The 25,578-nt window shown below is 48.6% G+C and overlaps 1 protein-coding gene across 4 annotated transcripts in view; it reads right to left on the bottom strand.

Annotated features, from left to right (window-relative positions):
* The window catches only part of INPP5D (inositol polyphosphate-5-phosphatase D), a 54,802-nt gene extending 33,937 nt beyond the window's left edge, over positions 1 to 20,865 (bottom strand). For 2 of the 4 annotated variants that reach the window (XM_068954867.1, XM_068954865.1), the window contains exons 1-2: positions 20,621 to 20,865; positions 15,502 to 15,565 (exon numbers count right to left, since the gene is read on the bottom strand). In XM_068954867.1, coding sequence (XP_068810968.1) covers positions 15,502 to 15,565; positions 20,621 to 20,754 — 198 coding nt within the window. In that variant the 5' untranslated portion in view covers positions 20,755 to 20,865. Of the gene's footprint in view, positions 1 to 11,048; positions 11,148 to 15,501; positions 15,566 to 20,620 lie in introns of all 4 variants that reach the window. The other 2 variants (XM_068954869.1, XM_068954868.1) reach the window with 2 other exon arrangements.
* Between the last annotated feature and the right edge of the window lie 4,713 nt (positions 20,866 to 25,578).

Genomic DNA, 25,578 nt, shown 5'->3' with positions numbered 1-25,578 from the left:
AGCAAAACCCCTTGACAAAGATACTCCAGACAGGCGTTTGCTGAGAAGCAGCTCTGAATGCACCTTTAAGGAAACCTGCAGGTGGACTACAAAGACATAGAGTGAAAACACATTACAAAGATGTAAAGCCTAAGCTAAGCCAGGCGAGGAAGTGGTTAACTTGGGGTTCATTACAGCGGTTGTATAAATAGATGGCACAGGAAGTCTGGGGCCCTCAGAAGGAAGAGGAAGTGTTTTCCTTTCCGGAGCCAAAGCGCAAGGAGGAACTAGGAAACTGGTCATCTGGTTATATTGCTTAAGGCCAATCTTTTTGAACCACAGTGCCTTAAAGCAAGTATTGAGATCCATAATTTGGCATTTCAGCAACAGTCACTAGGTTCGCAAAGTTAAAAAATTCTTGCCATACCCGCTGACGTACATGAAGGCTGAAAATCAGGGCACTGCTAATTGGGTGCAAAACACTCGCAGGAACTTTTTCAGATTTGAAAAAATCTTCTGAGGTTTCCTAGTTTTGAAAAAAAACTTGTCTTGAAGACTGTCTGTTAGCGAGGAAATCTGGGTGGCATTTTTAAATCTCGTTTCAGCTCTCATTTAGGCAAGCTTCTCTGTTTCACTGAAGAGCTCAACCTAATAGCCAAGAAATTGCTGCTAAATGATTTTCAAAGCATTTTCAAGCAACCTGGTTGGGTTTCAGTTTTGTTTTGTTAGAAAACACGTCTTATTTTTAGACCCAATCTCATGCTATGCAATTTCAGGAGCGTTTCACAGGAATGGCAGCGCAGACAGGAATCACAGCTGGGAGAAACAGCCACTTCCCAAAATACGAGCCGCCCAGAAACGCAGGCTATTTTGAACGCCAGGAAGAGCGTGGAGCTGAGTGGGGGGCGTGAAGGGAGAAGCACAACGAGGTGGCCAGCGAAGACGGGGATCCTGGGACCGCGGGGTGGGGATGGACTTTGGGAAGGGGTGGAAAGCTGCAAGCCGGTGGGGTTGGATGGTGGGCACCTGCAAGAGCGAGGGGACCCTGGCAGTGGGACTGAGCGCGAGGTGAGAGACAACGGGAGGCACCTGCGGGCAACTGGAGTGATGCCTCCCCATCTGGAAAAAAGCTTTGGGGAGTTTTGGGGGGAGAAAGGCACAGTTCACAGCACAGCTGTGAATCAGAGAGAACCAAAAGTGAATAGTCCCCGTCTCTTCTGAGACGGGAGATGACAGAGGCTGTTCTTGTCCCTTTCTGCCTGTACAGTTTGGCCCTGATGCGCTGGTTTGCTTATTTATATCACTTTTGCTATAGTGACCTTTTACATTTAAGACATTGGGTCTTAAAAACCCAATGGAAAAAAAAATCATGGAAATCAGAGACTTTGGGGAAAGAGGGCTTCAGAGGTTCTGAAAGAGGAGATTATTGATTATTGATAGAAGGAAATTGCAGGAAATTGCCATTTAGTAACAACTAAGTATGCATTACTTCTAGCTTGTGTTCCTGGGTAAAAATCAGACATCCCAAACAAAAAACTAAGTTAAAAGAAGGATGAAAAGAATGAAGAAAATTACCATGCTGTCAAGCCTATAAAACTCCCTCTGTTCCTAAAAAGTAACTGCAGGTCGTGGTTACATATTGCCTCCACCACAAGCTCTCTTTCTTTAAGCATAATACTGACTTAAGAGACACCATACATTACTGACTGGCACTGCATCACAATTCCTTGTTTGTTACATGTATTAAAAAATGGGAACGCTAAAGAATTTTTGCTCTTTTTCATACTAGTGTGCACAGAACATTTGTTCACGTTCAGCACCCTACTTGCTTGCTTGAATTTCGCATGAAATACAAATCCTATTACTGATGCCTGGAAGCAGGTCAACTGGGTACAAATCAGCATTTTTGCCTTCATTGGGCAGGAGGGCAAATCCTGAGTTCTCCCTCCAAATCTAGATTAAAACCTGAAGTCTCTCCAGACCCAGTTTTTGCCGAAATGGCCATCTCATTTCTTCCTACCAGCAATTGTATGGAAAGGCTTTCGGAAAGACAAAACATCTTATTCATGTTGAATTTCAGACGCTCAGCACTCTCTGGATACGGAACGTGAGCCCCGTTTGAGTTAAGCTTAAAAAGATCCTGACTGCCAGATCTGCCCCTTCTGTCACCGCAAGACTTTTCCTCTGCGTGATCCCACCCTGGCTTCGTTCTGCCAGCCCGGAGATTGGCCACGTTCACAGGTTGGAAGCGCTCCCATGGCAGAACTGGGACACTTGCAAATTAAAAGAGTCTGTCAAAGAGAGGTAACATTTGTAGGAATTTTCAGTAGAGCACGGCTGGCTCCCAATTATCTCAAGTTCCTTGTAAAAATTCTGCGTCTAAAGAAAAGCAGCAGCTATTAGAAGATCTGGAAGGTAAAGGACCTACAGAAGTCCTCTGCACTGGTGTTCTCCCACACAAAATACAGACAAAAGTCACAAGCATAACGTGCTCAAATCCTATTGAAGGACCCCAGTCTGCTCCAGCACTCCCCAAGTCCCACAGAAGTATGCTAACTGCTAAACGTGGAGCTAATACTGTTAGAGACAAGCGAGACAGAACACCAAGTATTTACAGAAAGCGCCAACACCATTTACTTGAGGTAGTCCTCCACACTAAATAAAGCATTCAAGCTCTAGCCATCAAAATGTTGTAACCACACAACATATTATGATCCAACTCATAGCACCAACAGCAACCTACTGAACAACCAACCCTCTCAGCATTGCTGTGTTATAATAAATAGGATTTATAGCAACAACAAGCAACCAGCAGTGTGGTTCCATGGCAGAACAGGAGGGACTGGAGTTAAATTTAGCTGCAGGCTGCAAGTCAGATGAGTTGGTGATGAATGAGCAAGGACTGCAGAGCCATGGGGAACTGATGCAATTTTTTAGCACTTCTGCAGCGCGTGGGTAGAACCGAAGTTAAAGTTTTGGAGCGCGCTGCTTCTGGCAACTTCTGTGATTTTATCGCAAGTCCTGTGCTTTTTGGTTTTCCACTGCAAAGCTTCAGCTCTTGGGAGTCAAATGAAAATTTCCACTTTCATTTCTTCAGAAAGTATCTAGCTCTAGTGGTTATTGAGAGAAGCTTGAAAATGCAGGGCCTCGAGAGCCAGCACGGCAAAGAGAGCGCATGTAATACTCCCACGCCACATTTCTGCGGGTGTCCTCTAACCTGGGCAGGCGGGAAGCGGAGGAGCCATAATTGGCTCCCTGTTTTCCCTACCCATCTTCTGTGCTGAACGGATCTCATACATGCCCAAAGCAATTATGTAAAATATCCAGCAGAAGAGACAAAATGAAACACTGACAAAGTCCTTTTTGCTGAAGATATACTGCTGAAGGAAGCAATACAGGCAGACTGCGCGGGTAAAGCAGCCGCACTCACCACGTTGGAATACGCTGCACACCTCTCTGGGATTGCATAACTAAAAACCAAAATGTAATAGCACAGATAAGGGTGAGCACCTTAGTATTACAATTTCCTGTCCTCGGTCTGCAAAATTTCTTAATCTTCAAGCTTCAGCAACTATTTTCTATTTTTACCACGCTCTGGGTGACCAGTTGTACTTTATTTCAAGGGACCGTCCCTTATTTCATTCATTTACTGCATGGGCGAGACAAAGCCTTCCTTAATTGATTAACCCTTTGCAGAGCCGCACTGAGCCGAAACGGCTAATGGAGCAGCTGTGGGATCCAGCCTGAAGAAACACCGTCATTTAACAAAACTAAACACAAAGCCAAAAACGAACAAAGTAAATCCTTCAAACCCGCTCCTTTTGTGTTCTCCCCTGCACTGCCCCCGCTGAAACAGAAATAGTGGATGTGGCTTCACGTCTGAAACTTTGCCTGCTAAAATAGGACACAACCCTGGGTTTCTGGTTTTGCATGTGCAAGGATGTGGCATGCAGTGAAGACAAACCTCTGGAAAAGCTCCCCAACGTCTCTGTGAACAGCCAGGCCTCGCTCCATCGGGGTTCTCCCTTAACATGCAGTAAGACTTTTCAACAACATAGGGCACTGCGCCCCTGTCACGTTGCAGAGCGCGAAGTTATCTGGAGATTTGAATTCGGGCTCAACAGTCTGCTAACACAGAACAACCGCAGCCCGCAGAGCGCTTTGCTCTCCTTTGCCCATAGGGTTTGCTCAGTTTTGCTGAGTGTTATCTTTTAAAAAAGATTGCAAAAGGAGAGCTTTAGAGCCCTGGGTGGCAACCAGGAGTGAACCGAGATCTTCAGAGGCGAACGGACATGGAAAACACTATCAGATCATACAAACTGAGACAAATGCTTGAAGACTGAAGAAACTGGGCAGCAGGGCAAAGGCCTGGGAGCAGCTGAAAGCTGTGCCAGGTCTTTGATCTCTCCCAGGGACTTTGCAACGCCCGACTCCGCGCTGTTTTTGCTAACGCCCGTTTTGCTTCCCCAAAGCGGTCGGTCCATCGCTTGAAATCAAACCCTGCAAACTTTGCATTCATGCAGCAGCCTGAAAACTAAAGGAGTCCACATTTCTTTAAAAACTTTAAACAGAAATAACCTCAGCAACCAAAAGATCAGCCGGACAGCAGTTTACCTAAACCAAGGACGATGAACACGCTGTTATTCAAAGGCGAGTCCACCTTCCTGTTTTTTCAAGGGTTAAATATCGGCAGCAAGCTGCAGCGCACGTAGGGTCTGGGGGTCCAGTTCCCTAAGGCTGAGGAGCAGATCAAGCGATCAAGATCGACGCCGAGTCCAAGCTCATACCTATGAGCAGTATGAGTTGCATCCGTTGCGGGGGGGACGGGGAGACCCTGCGACCATACAGTTCATCAGCAAATCAAGGTACAACTGCAAAGACGAAAGGGCATCACCCTTTCAGTTACAATAATTCCAGCATAGCTTCTCAGCACAGAAGGCAAAGTATTTTTTTCTTAAAAAACAAAACGCCTTGGAATAGCTACAGCAGCAGCGTTGCGCGATGGTATTATCCACTGCCATCCTACGGCGCAAATTCAATCGGAGGTTTTTTTCCCAAGACTTGTCCCTGTCTTACATGAGCTATTAGGGAAGGACAAAAGCCTCATCTATCACCAACAACACATTAGCTTCACTTTCCTGGAGAAAACAATTGCAGACTTGCCTGAAAATGAGTATTTTTCGCTGCGACCCATCACGCCTCAAAGCCCAGAAGCAATGAAACATTTCAAACGACCACACGGCTGAAAGGGGGCATCATCTGCTGTCTCCCGGAGGACTTTAAAGTCCGTCACGAAACTTCGTCGGATTTCTTTGAAAATATAAAATATAAACAGGAAAAAACAACCAAGTGCTTTAAACTGTAACTATGAGGCTGATAACGGTCAAGCTAAGATCCAGCAAATCAGTGAAAAACGAGAACGTTTTCTGTCGACAATGCAAGTCGTGTAAGCTTGCCGTTATTTTCCCTCGTCGGCCAGGCGAGATTTAGAATTACAGCTCGCTTTTCACCCTGTTAGTCCTGGAGATGCTGACGTGTGTCCCACAAGGGGCTGAGCTCTCTGGGGATCACGCTTGTTGCCTCTCAGGCACAGGCTGAGTGTAACTGATACGAAAAATCTGTAAAAAAGAAAAGCCAAAAAACCAACCCCTCCCTCCCTGCAAGAAATCCCAGTCCATCCACGGGGGTCACTACCCCCTTCCTTGAAAAGAAACCAGCTGATTCGGGCTGGGGACCTGTGCGGCGCTGGGGGACCGCGCTCCCCAACGCGCATCGGCTCGCCCCGCCTCGTCCCGTCCCCCTGCCGGCGCCTCGGCCCCCGGCCAAAGCGGGACCTCCCGCCGGGCCTTTCCAGAGGGTACTAAGGCGAAATACTTATTCTTCTGAAACAACGATCGTTCAGCGGGTGATGGTTTAACAGCCCTGTATCTTGTGGATCTGAAGGTATTTTGCAGCCATCGCAGCTGAGTTGCTTCCGTGAGGATTGCCCATTTGCAATTTTCAGTTGTTTAAGCGTGATGAAGGCTTTCAAGTAACAGATTATTTATGTTACTTTCAACATCTGTCAAGACTTTTTTTCTTTTTAAGGTACAGTTTTAAAATTAGAACAATCTGCTCGTGTGTGTGTGTGTGTGTGTGTGTGTGTGTGTGTGTGTGTGTGCAGTTTATGACATAACACATTTATGGGAGGACGAACGGTAACAACCATCGATGACAATCTTTGGTATTAAATGAAGATAAACATAATCTAAAACCACATCGAGATAAAACGGAAAAGGATTGCATTTCACGGTATGCGTTAGCTTTCAAATACCTGACTTCACTTTTTGATGTTTGCCCAAAAAAAAAAAAAAACAAAACACACTTTAACCCAAATTGCGCCATCTTCTCTGAACCTTTTTTTGATATTTTCAGGAAACTGGAAGCGTTCTGAAACTAGACAAAAGCTGGATATGGATTGTTTGTATGAAGAATTTTGCGTACTGAGGGATTCGGTGGCAGGAATGTGCATGTTTCAGGAAATGCCGACTGTTCTATCATTAAATGCTGCTTCTTTCAGCTTTTTAAAACCTGTGAAATGTATTATGTTTAGTCCTACCTCAGATGCAACAGCGGAAAGAACGTTTTCCTTGTGTAAACAGATTTGGATAGATTACAGAAACATAAAGTACACAGCGTCTGCTCAGCCCTGACTGCAAATTAATTTCAGCCCTGCATGTAAAGAGTGTCGAGAGCTTTACAAATTGATTTAAAATGCCATTAAAATATATTGAAAAAACTTCAAATGGGAATAGCTGCTATCTTCAGTAATAAAGCGAAGCTTGACATGATTTGATTATATTTTTGAGAGTGCTAGAAATGTGTTTCCCTAACCATGTTTCAAGACATTGTTTTGAAATCAATGCCACTCTTAGCATTAAAATTGTCTTCAAATTCACTGTTGTCCTGACCATAAAATCCCACCTTCCCAGGGGTGTTCTGTGGCTCTGCGCACCGACGAGCTCTTGACACTTCAGCGGAGGGTTCCCCAACTCCAAAATTTTGTGGGCATCCCTCAGTTCTGCCTTAGCACGGGACCGCTCCTCGTGGCTCTCTCCATCCCCCCTTGGTGACCCTCCTCTCTGCTCCCTGCTGAAGCTGCCTGTGCCCCCGTCCTTCATGCAAAACTTCCTTTCCCTTCCCCTCCCCTGCAGCAATACGGGTGCTAATCGTCCCCCGATAACCCCCCAGGGACATTGGGGGGCACTGGGTGGCTGCCGGCTGGCCGGTACGTCCCAACCCCACCAGTAAAGCTGTGTCTCCTCCATGGTGGGACACGTGGTCTCCTCTTGGCCTTCAACACCGAGGGAGGCCAACAGCGCTCACCGCCTCTTGGCTGCAAGCGGACCAGAGGTGCCTTAGAGTCTTTATGCAACCTGCAAGTGATATTTTGGGGAGGTGTGTGCCTGCCCTGTCTCCACAGGAGACCGCGAGGTTTTGACATCGAGTATGCACAAGGCGGGGCCCCGTCCTTGCGCAGCTGCCTCACAGCAGCTGTAAGCGACTGCCGTGCTGCAAAGGGGTTAGCATCAACCAAAGGGCTTGGCTTCTCATTAGGTGCTGCTGAAACCAGAGCTCAAGCGCTATTTCTATGTAGCCGCTTTTTGATCAGATATACATAGAGCATCAAACTCCAAGGCAAACCACAAAATCTGTACTACAGAAACCCCTGTCTTGGCCCCAGGTGTTATAGCAGCACAGCAAATCAGGATTGCAATGGAGCATCAAAGGACAAAACGCTAAGAACTTGGCCTCTCTCTGCGAGGGGCTCCCAAGGGACTTACCACTGCCCACGCCATGCAGCCCCCGATGCTGGGCACAGCGGCAGTGACACCAGGAGCCCGGGACGCCACCTGCACTCATGCCTTACGGGTGACGCCTGCACACCCGGCGCAGGGTGCCGTGCCGGATGAAGCTCTTAATGCTGAGCTCCACCCTGCAGGACGCAAAACCAGAAACCAGAGCACGTTTCCCCCAGAGGCAGGGACAATCCCACCGGCGGGCCGATCAAAGCAGGCAGCTCCCTCGTGGTACCTCCTGCCCATCCCCGCACAGAGGGGTCTGGTCTTTCCGACATACTTAGCCAATTCCCATGCAGATGGCGTACAAACCCGGCTGTTTTCCCCAGAATATGTTTCTAGAGGTGGGCTGGAGAGGGAGGCTTCCAGTCGGAAACCCCTTACATGCTATTTGACAGCTCTCATACCTTCTGGGAGCCAGTGCTGCAAGTACGCTGGTAACCTACAGCTTTACAGGCTCGGTTGATACAGTGAGTCACAGCCGCTGGCCTGCTTTCTGACTGCTCACATAGCACCATTTGTTTCCTGTTGCACACAGCCTCCTATCAGACCAGAAAAAAAAATCACCAGAAAAACACAGCTAGATGATCACTTGACACAAAACAGTACTTCCAGGGCATCCATAATTTTCACTGAAGCCAGCAAAAACCTACAAGTAAGTAGGACCAGACCCTCCCTTTGCAACAAATGGTAAACATAAATAATTCTAAAAAACGCACAAACGCAAGCAGCGCTCATACTCGTAGGAATGACGGTCTGGCCCTAGACCACGTCTCCCACATTTACCCATGGAGCAAAACGCAGGAAGACGCATGCAAACTGCTTCTTTCTACCAGGGAGTCAGGCAGCTGGGACAGCACGGGAAGGTGAAGTGGAAAGAAAAAGAGAAGCAGTAACTTTAAGAATACTAATGTTTTCCATACCATAATACAGTTTCTTGTGCAGCGTGAGAAGAAGGCAGCTTTCTGTGACTCCTTCTCACAACAGGCTGTCCCATGGAAACTGCCAAGCCCTGGAGCTGGGCAGACATTTTGGCCCCAAGCAAAACAAGTTAAAAAAAGAAATTCAAAAAAAAAAAAAAAGGAGGAGACTGCAGCATGTACCATGCAAAGCATGGTCTTCATGGTCTTCACTGTGCTCTGAGGTGGAGGATACCTGCGTCTCGTTCAAGTTCTGGATCCCAGCATGGAAATGCTGCATGACCGAGCTAAAGCATCAGGGCATGTCCGTGGGAAGCACTGGGGGGGCTGGGCAGGACTTCCTAAAATTTGGAGAGAAACAAATGCCAGGCTGTGCCACACAAGCAGGGACGCCCAGGGAGGATAGAGCGCACGAGCTGTCCGATGCGCTGCGCTCCCAAAGCCTGCCCTGCAGGTACCCCAGTTTCTTAAGGAGGCTCCACCTCTAGCAACAAGTTCAGAGCTGTCCCCATAACCGCTAGGGTGGCTCTCTCCAGGGGCTCTTACCAAGGGCATCTTTGGTGACCGACCCATTTTTGGCAATGCTGTCATACATCCATCAGACTATCTCCCCACACTGTTCAATCAAGTAAGGGCTTGATCCTCCAAGCCTGACCTGTGAAGTGTTAGCTGATAGACTATGAGCATAAATCAAGATGCAATCTAGCTGCCACTGAGAAATGACTGACTGTGCGGCAGCTAGACTGCTGAACAGCCAGCAGACAACACGAGTTGTGAACCCCTATTTGAGATGAACCGGAAACCTAGCGAGATCAAACCCCACAGGTCAAGAGCAATCCCTGCACTATCCTGTACCTGTCCATTTTCCCTGACCAGCCAGCTCTGGCATCTTCTCCCTTCTCAACACCTCTTTCAAGCATCCTCAGTAGGGGCTGTTTATAGGGATCTTTGCAAATTTATCCCAGTCCCCAGTGGACCTAGCTCTCTCCTCACTCAGGAGGCAGGTTATATTCTTCACAGTGACCTTTTGAAATTATAGTCTATAAAGGCAACACAGGGTAAAGCATTAGGCAAAGACAGCACCACAGGTTTTCAACAGCAGCTTTTGACCTCAGTGCCCTCTCACACTGAATAAGCGTGAGCCGTGACGGGAATCTCCTTTTCTAACTTCAGCCTGTCAAGGATATGGCATCGAGTCTAAGGGGTTCTCCAGGCTCTTTGGTCGACGGAGAGTGACAGGACCTGCCAAGAGCGATTCAGCCCACCCAGGTCAAACACCTATTTCTTCACTGCTGTACCTCACTCCAGAGGTACAACTCAGCTTTGACCAGATGTGACAGCTTTCACTACATCGCTAAAATTAGAGGAGATGAATACCAGTGCAAGTGCCATTGCTCAGAGTATATGGTGATATCTATGATGACCGTCAGGCAGACGGTCCCCAGAGGAAGGATGGGCCGAAAGCTAAGCTAAGATTTGCCTAGGACTTGGCACACCCATGTCCAGGGCGCTAACTAACACACACGTCTGATCTTAGCAAAGTTATTGGGACATTATCTTGGGACAGCTATTTCAAATAATTTTTGGTAACCATATCCTCCTTTAATACCCTGGGGCTCAGTCCCCATTTGTAAAATGGGACCAATAGTGCTTTCCCTCCTTGAGGAGATGCTACGACCACAACTGACTCCGCCAGTGCAGTGGTAAGGAGCACATCCATGCCTGTGATAGATGTATAACTGAGACACTTTAAGGGGCAGGTACGGAAGTTTCACCTTCTGTGAGCCTGGATGTCAAGATCTGACCCTAGATGCCTGGCTTAGAAAGACAGTTGCATTTGACCTCGTCATTCCCAAGGACTCCTTGGCTGCCCCGACCCTCTTTGCACAATCGTGATTATGCTCATCAAGTTCCCAAACTTTCAACAAGTCTGCATTAATTACGGCTCCCCACTGCAGCACGGGAAAATCATATTTGTTTTTAGAGAAGAGAGTTGAAGCACCCCAGCTGTGACTTGCCAAAGACAGGCAGGTAGCAGCTAAGCTAACACAAGAGCAGCTGATTTCCAGCCTTACACGGGAGTAGCTGGTTTCCAGCCTAGTGGCCCTGCTCCTGGATTGTGTTGTTACTGTACGTCTCTTGCTCTCTTCCTGTCTCAGCCTGCAGCGTTTTATTACAGCGAGAGACTGCAGGCTAACAGAGTTATCTTGATGACTAATTGTTCTCAATCTAAGGACAAAGTTCTCTATTTGCTGTAACAGATCCTGTGTTTCAAGTGTTTTTGCTTGCTCCTCCCCCCTTCCTTAAATACGTTTTCATCAGCAGGATGCAAGCTTGATTCATCCAAGCCATGGGTCTGTTTGCCAACGTTTTGAAGTCTCAGGTAATGGAAGGACAAAATTCAGTAGTGCTAGAAGAAAAAGGGAAAAGAAGAGATACTTGCATTAAGAAAAGACGTCTATGACTGTAAGAACTATGGACTGGTATGTTTTTGGGACACCTCATATTTGCCCAGTTTGATTCCAGATATGGCAGGCAAGAGTGGTTGCAGGCCTGGCTAGGCTAACCTCTGCACAGCTACTGTGGATGCAGAAACCCTGTGGCAGTTCATGTAGCATGCCACAAAATGCTGGAGGGACATATGCAAATATTTTTTTCTTCAGTCCGAATGCAAAACTATGCATCTCTGAATGCAAAAATATTCACCTCTCCTACTACCACCTGGCCACCTGTACTGGAACAGTCAGTTAATTTAACCCTGCAAAAAATGGCATGAAGTGAGTAAATATTCCACCTGTGCCAGGCCAGGCTCTAATGAGGAGAGGAAAAGGAAATCTGCCCCCAGTACTCAGAAAATGTGAAGCAACTTGCAGATTTAAAGGTGAAAATCTGTAGAGAGTGGTAGAGGGAGAACTGCCATTCAGTGTCACGAGTACTATGTAGCTGTGATATTACACATTTTCTGAATGTGCTGTCATCACAAAAAAAAAGTCTGACAGACAACAGCCCTGGGCAGGAAGACAACTTTGTTAGGTTCAGGAAGGAACACTGTGCAGGCGGAAAAAAAAAAGTGTCAGATCGTGTGATCGGGGCCCAAATTTGAAACCAATACAGGCTAATCTCAGGATTTAGTACTGCACCTTTCCTATGACTTTTTTTTTTTTTTTTGAATCCAGAAATGAGAACCATCTACTGGTTGCTCTATGAATTTAACAGCTGTACCAACTCCACTGCATGAGTAGACTCTTTCCTTTCTAATGGATTTTTGTTTAACAGTCAAACCCCTTCCTATTCAGCAGCTTTTACAACTTTGCACAGGAGAACTAGTCTTTTCAAACGCTGATTTGCTGATACACATGAAGTAGCTCTTGTTTCATCCAAAGCTCAACAGACAAGCATCCAAAAATGTCTGGCCCAGCTGGAGCAACGTACCAAGAACAGCAGCCAACAGCACGTCCCTGTTTTGCTCGAAGCCTCAATTACAACTCTCACTGTGTCTCTCCCTTGCCAGAAGGAGCCAGCCCCCTTCTGCCTCTCCCACAGGACTGGAACAGCGCAGAGCAAAACGGGAGGTGCCGTGTCTTCAAAACATGAATTCATAGTATGCTGTATTTAGCCTGCTCCTGACACTCAACCTGTAACGCCTGGCAACCCCAAGGGACAAAGGTGTGCTACTGCAGTCCCTCTGCCTCCCGCGAGGTAGCTGCTAGAGAAGTTACCCTCACAGCCAGACCACGGCTCCCTAGACAATCTCATCAATTAGTTTGGGTATACCTCTAGTGGATCTCATTTCCTCAAGAAATCCAGTGGATTTCAAAAGATTACATTCAGAAAGATCCCCTGCAGTCCTAATAGCCCAGCCTGGCTTCCGTGGCACAACTCTCTACCAAGCAGCGCGGGGTGAGGAGGCGCCTGAGCTGAATGACAGCACTTTGATTCCCCTGACTTCGCTCAAAGTTACTTAGTTTTCACCAGCAGGACAATAAGATCAACACTTTCTGCTTATTCCTAAGCACTGACCCAACATGAGAGCAGTGCAACAGCAGAGGGAAAGCTTGGTTTGTCACAGCTGTGGCTCTTTGATTTGTGGACAAACGGAATAGGAGCGCATAAAAAGCCCTTTGTCACGGCAGAAACAGTTACCAGAGCCAGTACCAACCGCTTGAACGAAGGGAAATGAAACTCACATCTTCCTGGGCCGTAACACAAAACTACACGCCAAATCGGCACCATACCTTCACTGGCTGGTCCTGGGAGCAGCCTGCAGCCCAGGGCACTCCGGAGAGTTGCCGGTGCTCAAACACGTTGCCCTGAACTCAGCTTTCAATCCGTCTGCGCCCTTCTAGCAAAGACCGTAGGCCAGCATCAAGCCCCTGACGCTCAGGCAGGGTGGCTGGGGGACAAGGGGGGGCCCAGGGCTTGCCCAGACTGCTGAGACCCATCCAGGGCATGTGGTATGTGCGGCAGAGCCTGGAGCACGGGCCACACTTCTCCACTGTGGGTCCCAGCTGCTCTGACCCAACCCTGGCTTCTGGGAGCGCTCCAGAGGATTTGCAGGGCAGACAGTAGGATTTGGCCTTGAGGCTATTCTTAATAAATAGTACAGACTATAGCTGATGGAAAGACCTCTCCGGGAGACTGACGCTATCAGGCTGTGCAGGTGTAGTGAAGTTGCGTGCATTATTCGAAGGCTGGATTGTGCCTACATGTATATGTGCATGCGTATTATGTTCCTTGTCACTGCAGGGAAAGATGTCAGGACATCTGGAGGCCTAGGAAGGGCTATTATGTTTGGGCCAGCACTGAGCTATCTGGGCCGATGACATACAGCTGGGGATGGGTTCTGGCTGGTGGGTAAGCACAGGCTCAAACTTTCTCTGCTGGGTGTGCAAAGTCTGCAGCCAACTCTGCAGGCGCGCTCTGGCCTTCCCTTCTGTATGATCATTTCTGTGCTTCTTTCCTGACAGATAGAGAAGCTGCCAAACTCATACCCCAAACCCATTTGGAGTTAGGGCTCCACAAGTTCATTTCCTCATCACAGTTCCAGCGCAAACAGCAAGGACGTGATTAGCAGGGTCTGGCTCCCATCCTGGCTCTGCACAGCTTCACAACAGACTTGGGTAGTTGCACCTACTCCCGGGGCCTCAGGTCTCTCCAATGCTCTCCCTGACTTGGGTCTTTCACTTGTGAGCTTTTTGGCCCAATCAGACTCTAATCTCAGCAGTTGCTTAAAAGTACTGTAAATAGCGAAAAGCACTACATCACCTTCCAGACACCTGCCATACCATCACAACACATCATCTCACCAGCACAATATGACACATTTTTTAGGACAACAAGGGATACACCAGATAATGGGAAAAAAATCAACCACTACTGCATACGGTGTGGAAACGTTTGACCAGCAACGTGTTGAGCCAGATCAGAATGGCAGGGGCTATTCGTTCCAGCTCAGTGCTGGCCCCAAGCTAGCAGTCTGTAAAGCCAGCTCTGGTTCCTCTGCACCATGTTGCCTGGTGCTCTGGGACGATGGATTAGCGTTGATGTTGTGCTACGCTAATGCATACAGACCCAGGTCAAGTCTGGCAGTGTCCCACTGCCAGTTCCTCCTCGGAAACGGAAGTGGCGTGGCGAGAGAGGCAGAGATATTTGAACGGCTCAGGGAAACCAGCTGAAGCTGGCCAGGCCAACTGGGATGCCACGCTGATGCTGGAGGCTGGGTCCCGGGCACACAGGCCCCTGGAGTGCAGCGCTGAGCCTGGAATTGGCCTTGGTGGCAACAGAGCTGTATTTTGTGCAAAACTGCATCAGAGCGGGGCTCCTAGGAACAGCCAGAGCCAAAGAAGGCTGGCGCTTTAGGGAGCCAGGCCGGGACACACAATCCACAATTCTTATCAACAGCCCACGGCTGAAAGAAAAGTGCCAGCACTCAACTATCCTCGCTAACCTGATCCCTCTAATTTCAGATACATAGCCTCCGTGGTGCAGATCTCAAAGAAAAATTGATGCCCCTGGAGCATATCAAGAGCACATAAATGACATGGTATACGTGAGCTGCGTGTGTGAGATTCATATGGAGTTAGTAGAAACTGGTGTTTCTAGTGTGGGAAGCTGCTTGTCAAGGGACTAGGAAGGGATGAACGCAAGTCCACTCCGAATTGCTGCACTGGCCGTGCTAACAGGGTGGGAGGGCTACAGCTCCCACTGCTCCCTAGTAAATCCATGCCCACTCCTACGAGTTGTAAGAGAGTTGTAATGTCTGCCCCCCAGAATTTCATGATCTAGACTGAAGAGACAAGGGCTGAGAAAGGGTATAGAAAGAGGAAGTGTCTTGTTCTGGATCCCATAGCAGAACAGCAGTAAAAAAAAGGTCTGAAACTCTTTCTCTCAGTCCTGGTGTCTCCAGGATCCCGAGACCACAATTTACTTTGCATTCTCGGCATGCAGGTAAATTGTGATTTTGCGTTGAAAATATCCACAAAGCATTGATAAAAAGCTGACTTCAGAGGAAAAGGTATTCCCTGGGCTGAGGCTCTCGGTTACATAAAACGTGGCAGTGTTGCTGAACTGAAGGCAGACAAATTAAACGGTGTGCTGGGGCAGGAGGCTCCGGCACTGGACCGGAGATTAGCACTGTGCTGGCTGGGTGCTTTGAGTGAACTCCGTGTATCCTTGTCTCCTAGTGTTAAAACTACTGTGAAAAAATGCAATGAGCAATCTCAAGTGCATTTCTGTGTGACCGAATGGGTTGCGGCATGGCTTACCTGGACAATCAGCTTATTTTCTTTATCGGGCAGAATCCGGTAGGTGTAAACGCAGTTTCGGAAGCTGGAACAGATCAGAAAAAGGTGGTTAAGACCGTCTCCAGAAGGGAATTACATCATGACACCCCTGCCAGTGAGAGAAGGTAGTGGAAGACCCCAAGACGGATGGCTTCACGCACAAGGGTTTAAACATTTCTTTCCATTTCGCTGGTGTCTGTAAACTAACACAAACCTGAAATGCTCACGGTCCCTGAGACATGTTTGCAGATGTCACTGCAAAAAGTGATATCAGAATCAGCCTCGGAGTGAGTTATTCAACATTTCTTCTGGCCAGAAAGAAAAAAAAACACCAAATGGCTCTAGCTGTCAGTAGAGTGGGCGTCTCAGGAAGGAATGAAAAAGCAGAATTTCAAAAGACACTGGGCCAAAATCAGCAATGAATGAGTAAATCGAAGGGCTAGTAGGTGCACTGACTTTATTGGAAAAAATAAATAATAGATTTCAGCTAAATCACAATAAGACACTTGATTGTTAGGCACACTGTCATGTACAAGATCTAAACAGCTGGCATAAATTAAAACTGACCTCACTATCCTGCCACAGATGCACATGGTATATGTGTGTCTGTAGATCAGCGATAAATAACATTTTGTCCCAGATAAATGTAATTAGATTCTTATTTAAGGGAGAGGGAGGGTGGCTTTTGCCCAGTGAAGGGCCACATTAACATGCAGCAGCCCAAGGGCAAGGAAGGGAAGCCTGAGCCGTGCAGTAATGTGCTAAGCATGACCTTCCTCAGCAGCTGCTGAGCTTTGTGGAGCTTGCCCAAGAAGCGTTGGCTGAAAAAATATATTTTTATTTTTTTCCCCAGTGAACAACAGATTGATCAAACCTCTCAGGTCACCCGCAAAGCACTCTGTTAAAACACTCTTGGCAATATGGCTTTAAGCCAACAAGTGATGCTGGTTTCAACCCCTTCCTCTCAAAGGAAAAACTAGAATCCCCTCTCAGAGCTTCCTCGACTGCAACAGCAGCACTGCGTTACCTATGGGATTGCCATGAAATGTGGGCCGAGGTCAGCCCTACAGCCGGGGAGAAATAAAACATCCCGGTCTCTTTTGAGACTATGTTGTGAGTCTGTTCCTCATACGCCTTTCTGAATTGTATATACCACGCAAGAGAGAGAAAGAGAGATCTCCAGGATTTTAGGAAGCCTTACGCTTGGAGTCACAAAGAACAATTGGAAACAAAAGGAGATTGCTCATAAATCATAGCTGAGTTTTCCCAAGGTGTCTAGGGATTTTGCTATATATCCATATGAACCTCTATCTTTTTGATGACATTAATGCAAAGGGGTCAGAAGAATTACAACTACTCTCAGACCTCAGGACCACTTCACTAACTGATGTAAGACCATTTCATGTGCACCTGTCCACATATCTGCAGAGCTGCTACTGCAAGACAGCCAGAGAGGAGAGTCATAGACTTGATCTCGAACCCCTTGTATGGTACCACAGTGCTGCTAATTTCACCGAGTTGAAGGCAATCACCGCCAGATGATATTGCCCTGAGGAAGGGTATGGGTTTTGTTTTTATCTGTCTGTCACTGCAGTCCTCTTACGCCATTTCCTCCTGCTGGTATGCAAACAGGGCTGAGCAGATCTGCTCATGCAGCTGATGAGAGAAAATTTGTGTGTGTGCGGAGATTATGAAACTGATAAACAAACCAGCTCAATGGCTCTTGCGTCACAGGAGGACCCTCCAGGCACCCTTCGCAGAAAGTCCCCCTTCGCTCAGGCCTCACGAGGCAGCTGTATAACACTTGTAAACAGGTTTAAGTGGAGGACAGGTAAGATCAATGGCAGAGCAAGCGAGGAAGGGCTGCTGGGTGAGACAGGAACAGGGATGAGCACTTTCTAGGAGCCAGCGCAGGAATCCTCTTTAGCAGTCTCCTAACGCCGGTGTATGCGGACGGCGAAGGCTCCTACTCCATTTCTACCCTTAGGCTTTCTCTCCTCAGCATCTTGCCTGTCCTAATTACAGTCACATCCCAGGCCCTCCCTAAAAACTGGGTATGAGTTCACAAATGCACAATCATTATTCAGCCGGGCTATGGCGGGGGGGGGGGTAAATACAACACCTGCCTCAGCTGAAACATGTCCCCAAGTACTTTCTCATCTCTCTGTCCTCTAATCCAAACTGGAGGAGGAAAGGGAACGAGGTTTGGATTTTCTCTTGACCTCTTCCAGGGTACCTACTGTCATGCCCTGCTGATGATGCAGCATGCAGTTGGGAGGGCCTGGAAATCCTAACCGTAGATAGGACTGCCACGCTAGGCACTTCGTAAGGGCACAGTAAGAGAGGCTGTCCCCCACCTGGGGGCTGGAAATGGCAGCTCACAGCAGGTGTCCTCCAAGAGGGACCTGAAAGCTGTGTGTGGCCTGGCTTTGAGGGTCTTGTCTTGAACCGGTTTTAACCCCGCAGGCGTTCATGCAGGAGCCACCAACAGAAGATCCCTTGCTGGAGCGACACCGCTTCAGGTGCAGCATTTTGCTAAAGCCAAGCAGACTCTTTTTGATTTCAGGATCCAGGCATTCCTCCCCAGGCGGGTTTGAGGGCCCATTTCTAGCCAATAAACTGGCAAATCAAACGATCCAGGCACAGAAAAAGGAGGAGGAAAATGACACTGCTTCTTGCCTTTTATGGGGCAGGATGACCAGTAGGGCAGCAGACAGCGCGGCCGGGGGGAGGAGCGCTCCCTGGGTACTTGCTGACTGTTTCAGCTCTCTGCTAAGCCGAATGCTGCTGCTCTACGTTTTAGAAAAAGAGGGGAGGCACCTGTAAAATGCCCTGCAAATACACCTTCCTTGCTTGTCTATGTTTATACAAATCCTGTTTTCCTAAAACAGCTCTGCAGGAAAATCACTATTTCATTCTATAAGGTAAAAATATTAATAATAAGCCCTTCTGCTGGATTTAAGACTGATCTGCTCGGTAAATATTAGAGCTTTGCAGAAAATGACACTTCTTTTTCAGAGCAAATTTCATGGTGTCTTGTTTTGCTTCTCTACACCCATATTTTCTCAATTTCAGTACAATCCTGTTTTGTGAAACAGCCTTTTGCAGTCAGGCTTTCAATTCCTCTCTCTCTTTCTCACGTTCTTTGTCTCCAGCCAGCCCGTTTTTTAAAAAAAAGTGACTGAAGAGCTCCAACTTCAAACACCTTCCAGTCAATAACACAGCTGAAACCGATATATCTCTGAGGACGATTTCAGCAAAGCTGTACATTTTGTCAAGGTGACATTCAGAGGGAAAGACTTATTCACCGCCTTTAACCCTTTCTCTTCACAGACTCGCTCTAAAACCAGCATAAGCGGAAAGCTTGGTAGGTACTTTGAGGCAAGTCTGTGTGACTTTTCTCAGCCGGTAATGAATGCCAGGCCGTCCCACCACAGATCCTGCCCCTCTTGGCTGACAAGGCTGGGTGCTCCCCATGTCTTTAATCAAACCATTCATGTCAGCCACCTCAGAATGGATTTAAGAACATAACCTTTGGCTCCCGCTTCAGAAAATCCTGGTCATGACATTGTTTCTACTTCCTGATCCCATGTCTCTCAAGTCACAAAAGGCTTTCAAAGTTGGCTGCATAAACATTTACAATGGAAAAACTTATGCAAATACACGTTAGTAGACGCTTTTACAGCGCTTTCCCTTTCTGCAGTCCCCACTGTCACCCCCTAAAAATATTTCCTCTGTGTACCTACTGGTTAAAAGACTAATCGAAGGGGTCATACAAAAACCGCTCGGTGGAAGCCACAGTCTTTACTCCAGAAAAACGTTCCCCGATTGGCAACTTGGGCACTAAGCCTCTGTAACATGACTGCCCCTCCTTCCTCCCGCTTGCCCTGGCTATTCATCTGCAGCCGCCCTTCTTGCCCTGCTCCCTCCAGAAAGACAAAACTCTTCCCTTCCGCCTGCTATTACAAGCAGGCCCGGAGGCTCTCCTCACTTTACCAACATCCCCCCTTCCCCAGCCACTGAGCTCTTGCAGTCCAACACCTACACTTCACTTAGGGGGCAGCGACTCAGCCCCACGCTCTTCTGCGGAAGACATGCCCTCTGCAGCAGGCCGTGCTGTCACCAAAAGTCTGACCTCAGCGCTGAACAGTTAGACCAGGGTTAGAAACAGCAGCAGCGCCTTTGCCACTGCAAGACATATGCTTTCAGAAAGAAGCTACACTGAGAAACCTGCCTGTAATTTCAGTGGAGGCGGGGGTATGAAATACCTTTTATTAATCTGCTGCATAATGGCAGGGCACGGTCCCACTGAGGCTCTCCTGATCTCTTCTGAGGGGACGGTGACTGTGTTATCTCTCTTGTCATCCAAAGTCAAAAGCCTCAAGCTTCACCTCACCTACTGGCTTCGGTCTTCTCTGGCCCCAGCCGCTCCTGCCTCCAGGAATAACACCTGCTCCTCCCAAACCCAGGACAGGAGGCCCCACTCCCCAGTTCCCAGCCCCAGCCTTGAATCAGGGCTCAGGGCTGCCACCTCGTCTCTCCTCTCCCTGTCTCCTACAGGACAATGTTTCCCCCGTGAGGCACGTCAGTGGGGCAGGTGGAATCACCCTCGCACCAGGCTTACCACGCACAGCCCCAGGGACTGTTGCAAACCCTTCGTCGAGTGGCACCCAGCACCGTACAGGCTGGTGGGACAAACACACACTGAACCAAGGTAAGAAAGTGCCTGGGAGGGCACCACGCTCACTACTTTGGCTGTGAAATGTAAATAGCCAGGTTGCCAACAGGCTCAAAGAGGTCAAGAGGTTATTTTCTCTGAATGCAACAACAGTATCTTGGATTATTCTCTCCTTCAGAATCAGGGGCGAGACTAGGGTGGTTTATTCTACTCCAGCAGTAAATACATGGGTTTGTTCAACCTGCTCCCAACCCTACCCTACCCTGTGGCCCAGTCAAGTGAAACCAGCTGATGCGGGCTGCACCTTCCTGACGGGTACAGCGGCGCTTTGCTTCTGTACCGGAGAGCGCACAGGGGGTAGCCCCCTGCACAAGCCGGGACAAAAGTGTCCGCGTGAAGCGCGAGGGTGAAAGTTGTACTTACAGCACGCAGAGTGCATACGCCGAAGCAATTGACTCACTGGCCCGCACAAGGAAGCTGCCATCCTTGCCTACTTTGGAGAGCAGGTCCTCGGCTCTGGAGCGAGTAATGTTGCCGTGGTACCAGCACTGATCCATAGCTGGAGTTGGAGGAAACCTGAATGTCAGTACAGGAGCTGCCAGAGCTGCCTGTGTGCCTGTGTGTAACGATCAAGCAGCTTTAGCTCACCAGCTTCCTGTTTCAATAGCGCAGAGAGGGAAAGGAAACTCAGCCGCGGACAACTTCCTTAACTCAAACAGCTCAGAGAGTGAGCGTGACATGTTCCTGCAGCCCCCGCTCTCTCTCTTCATGCTACAAGTGAAGCGAGTAGCAAGCCCTTGTTCCCTGCCTTTCCCTCCCCCTTCACATCCTAACACTCTGCATCAAAAGTCCCAGCTGGGGAGCCGGTCCGCTCCCCAGCTGATTCAGTCCCACAGGCTTTGGTGGCCTCCTGTCCCATTTCTGATCTGTTACCAGACCCTTTGAGTTTCCATCTTTTTTCTGTCCGTCTTTCCTGCCCACTGCAGGTTCCCATGGGGAATAAATAAATCCTAGACTGATCAGAAATACCTCGTGCATTAGGATCCTCAGCGCTGACTGCCCCATTCCTGCCTTGTGTAGTCCTCACATATAGCTAGGTGTGAGGAGGGGACTTGAAAGAACTGACTAAAATTACCCCTCCGTGTTTCCAGGCATGGGGACAGGCTTACAGGCTGATTTGTCTGGGAGTTTGTGACCAAAGCTCCCTGATAGTTACTGTTAGATGGATTCAAAGGTCTTTCCTACTCCAAATCCCCAAAGGAGGGATGGAGCAGAGCGATTCTGGCAGCTACGTCAGAGAGGGAAGAACTGGGGCTTTCATTTCCCTTTTCTTAGTCTGTACATCTGCCACTTGCCTGTGCTCTTCGTGGCATGCTCAGTGCTGCAAGTCCAAGGCAACGCCACCAAGGCGTGTTTGCAGCCAGCAGGGACTTTGCTACGGGGGCACTGGCCACACGGCACACGCAGGTGCCTCTCCGGTGCCTCCAGCCACTCTGCGTTTGAGGAAAGTGCTTCTGCACATCCACATTTGAGCTGTAACCAAAAGCAGCTGCCAGGCGGGGACTCTGAGTACCGAGGGGGGAGTCCCCAGGCGATGTGAAGACACTTCTAGCCTTATGCAAAGCTCACCTCCCAGCGCCTGGGAAGTGCTGCGGCCATGGTGCACGGGTCATACTGCTGCTCCCCTGCAGCAAGGCGGAAGAGCGCAGCCTCAAACGAGACAGGGAGAAACTAGAACTTGGGATGCGAGGTTGCATAAACCAGTACAACGTAGTGTTCATCCCTGTCTGCCTTCCTCGCGCTTGCACATCTACTCTGCAGTGTCCAGTTTAATTTCTGCTGCTGGGTTCAAATTGTGGGCACAAGCATAACTGCAGAGTTCAGAATGCAAAAGTATGGGACCACTGTAGGACCTCGCTGAACGGGCAGAGCTGCTCTGTGCAAAGCTTCCTATCCACGCTGAGCAAGCACTGTTTGCAGACCAAAATTACACTACGGCTTCACTCAGGTCCACAAAGGGCTTTGGGAACCAAACTTCATTGGTTTAGGTGCCTAAATAGGAGTCAGATGCTGAAAGCCATGACGTAGCTCCACATGGACGGTAGCTGTAAGCTCTTGTAAGCTACGGTGTGGCTGCAAATCCTATTCTCCACTGGGAAGAGTGCTTGCATGTGGCAAGGGGATTGTGTACCCACTTTGACTGTTTTGCCCTGCCGCAGCGTGCTGCTAACCTCACCTCTGACATCTGATACTTACAGTATAGCTGCAGCAGGAAGCAGGGCAGCTCTGAACGTCAAAGCGCTGCTTGACCTCACGGCGCTCTCTATGCAGCGGAGCCATACGTTGATGCAGAACGAACGGCGCTGCTGCACAAGCTGAGTGCTGCTGGAATGAAACTGTCTTTGGAGAGCTTCTGCTGATCTACGGCATATTAACACAGGGTAACAGAGGGGTACAAGCCCTGTTCAGATAGCTGAAAGACTGATTAGCTGGATATTGAACACTTAACCCATCCCTCCACTGGCTTCAGCATTTAGCAAACTACTGTTATTTCCATCAGATGTGTGACTCCTGTGCCCTGCTGCACAGCACTCCTCAACCTGGAGATATAAACAAGGGGATGGGATCCAAACGTGTGATGACTGTGGCACTGTGATGTGCAGGCTGGTTTCTGTATGGATTCCTCAGTCCTAAAAGAAAGCACAGTACAGCTCCAGGTGCTCAAAAGGTGAATCCCAAAGCACTAATACAAACAGCTGTGTGATCCCTAACGGCTCACACACAGCACCGCCTGAAAAGGAAACGGTGTCTGTTTTACTTCTCATGGAGCTAGCACGTGAAGTCTGCGACACTGAGGAAAGACTGATCCCTGCAAGGTCCTGAGCTATCTGCAGCCTGATTCCCAAAGGATAGCATGTACCTTACTCTGTCCTGCACAGAGACGGAGGCAGATACTTACACCATTAATTTTCTTCCCATTCATGTCTGTGTCGGAGAAGGCCAGGGAGTAGATCTGAGAAAGAAAGTATTAGAGGAGTTACCTAGAGGGGAGCTACAACATTTGCCGTAGAGAAGTGCAGTTATCTGTGCCCTCAGTTATGTGCCAGGTGATACAGTGCAGAGGGCGACACTGCAAACGTAGCAAGCGCAACCCTAGGTTTCCACAACGAATATGCTTAGAATAGCATATTATCATCGCCCAGTTGGGGCAAAGCACCACATAAGGGCTCCCCTCATAAAACAGAAGAATAATAGGTACACCTGTCAGGCAAATCCAAAGCAGACTCAACAGAATCTCTTAGATAACCGCAGCAGCAGCAGTATTTCATTTTAATTTACTTGAAAGAATGAGGCCACAGTCAAAGAACTGGGACACGTTTCAATGTTGGATAATCAAAAATTGCAGCCCTGGCAGCCTATGGACAAAGCGAACGTTACTTTTCTCTATGTTAGGTTGTTAGTCTAAGTTGTCTCTAAGACATTGCAGTAAACATTTTTTATCTGAACTGGGTTTGCTACAGATGTCCTGGTAGTATTGTACCAGCTGGCAGTGAATTCACCAGCCTGTCAAGGACCGGCGGATACATACCGTCTGCAGCATCACTCAAGATGCGCAGGGGTCACCCAACAACCCACCACACAGCCAGCCTGCACAGCGCATCAGCAAGAGTGCTGCTGGGCTTGGCCAGAGGAAAAGCCCTCTAAGAGGCATTTTTGTGTCTAGAAGCATGAAGAAATAGAAGTATGCCTGACAAGGGAAGTTAAAGCTACAGGACAGCACTTAGCTATGCTGGAGTCTAAATATAACATTCCCTCATCAGGCACCAGTAACAGGCTATTGGCCACAAAAGCGTATTTAGACTCTGCCTACATCAAAAGAGCAGATGAATAATACCCACAAAGTACTGGTTAGTGAGCTGCTCGGCGCTTTGCAGCTGCTCCAGCCCAGTGTGTTACTGACCTGCTGCTTGGGAAAGGCTTGACAAATTACAGACGTAGTTGCGCAGGCTATAAGATCTCTTCGCTCCCTTCGTACAGCAGCTCCAGGTGCCCTGCAACAAACCTAGATGAATGAGAAAAACCAGGGACCCTCTTTCATCAACAGAGCAAATGCACGCATTTTCCTTGGTGCTATTCCATACGTGCACACACACAGCATACAGCAAACAAAGATGGACTGGTACTTAAAGCAGAATCTTGTCTAGAGACATGGTCAAACCCTTTCTGGCTCCATCTGCTCTGAAGTGTCTCCCTCGGGGGTGATTCACTTCTGGTCACTCCCTTTATCTACTCACTGTATAATACCTCCTTTCAGATTGCACCTCAGCCTCAGAAGAGGCTCTCTCTCACCAAAACTGGAACTGTTTCCTTCAGAAACCTGCTGAAAAAATCTGTCTGCTTTGGAAAGCCTTCTAGCTTGAGCGCTCTCATGCTACTCAGGGCTTGGTCAAGTCCCCTTCCTCTCGCTTCCGTGCCTTTGCAATTTGCTGGAAGCAGGGCATGGTATTTGTTAGATGCACTGCCCCATATGCCAACAACGATCTCTAACAGCAAGAGCCATACTTTCAAGGCATGGGATTGCCTGAGTTAAGAGCCATTTCTCTACGGACTATAGCTTAGCACTTGTGTTAAGAAGACCAGCAATTATTTCCCCTCCTGGCTATAAATTGGGAGCTCCCTCTGCAGACCTGTCCCGATCCTGCACTTGATACAGGCAAAGTGCCATTTCTGCCACTTGCCCCATCCCCAAACCTTGCATTTTGCCTGCGTGTGTCCTGCTGTCGCTGCCCAGGGAAAGGAAGGGCTGTGCCACGTGAGACTGTGGTTTTCTTGCATGTGAGAAGTTGCAGCTGCTTATTGCAGCGTAAGCAAAGGGGCAGCAAAGCAAGAGCAGGCAGCACGGGAAGCAAGGGAAAAGGCAACGCTAGACAGAAGTACGTCTTTGAGGGGCCTGGGAACTCAGGAAGGCAACCCTGACTCCAGCCTCATGCGGCCTCTCTGATACGAGAGACTGGCAAGCCCCGAAAGCTAGAGCTTCCAGCACTGACGGCTAAAAGGAGCGCACCTAACCGGAGCTGCAGCAGTTTTCTGGAGGAGATAACTGCAGGCGGAGGGGGAACCCCAGTGTCCTCTCCACTCCTCTCTCTCTCTCCGCAGTTTGCCGAGTATAGGTCAGCATAAAATCGTTGCCACCTTTGTCCACGTGGTCCCTGCACCATCCACGCACACATCCCTTGCCAAGCATCCCTCAGGGCCTATCGGAGGCCCTGAGGTGAAACGCCTCGTACGAAAGTCATGCCTGTTTTGCGGACGAGATGTTTAAAACAGCAGCGAAAGGGATGAGTGAGAAGGGAGAGCAGGTAAAGGAAAACAAAACCAAA

Source organism: Struthio camelus, chromosome 9, assembly GCF_040807025.1.
Source record: "Struthio camelus isolate bStrCam1 chromosome 9, bStrCam1.hap1, whole genome shotgun sequence".
Lineage (NCBI taxonomy): Eukaryota > Metazoa > Chordata > Aves > Struthioniformes > Struthionidae > Struthio > Struthio camelus.
This window is presented reverse-complemented; position numbering and strand designations above follow the sequence as displayed.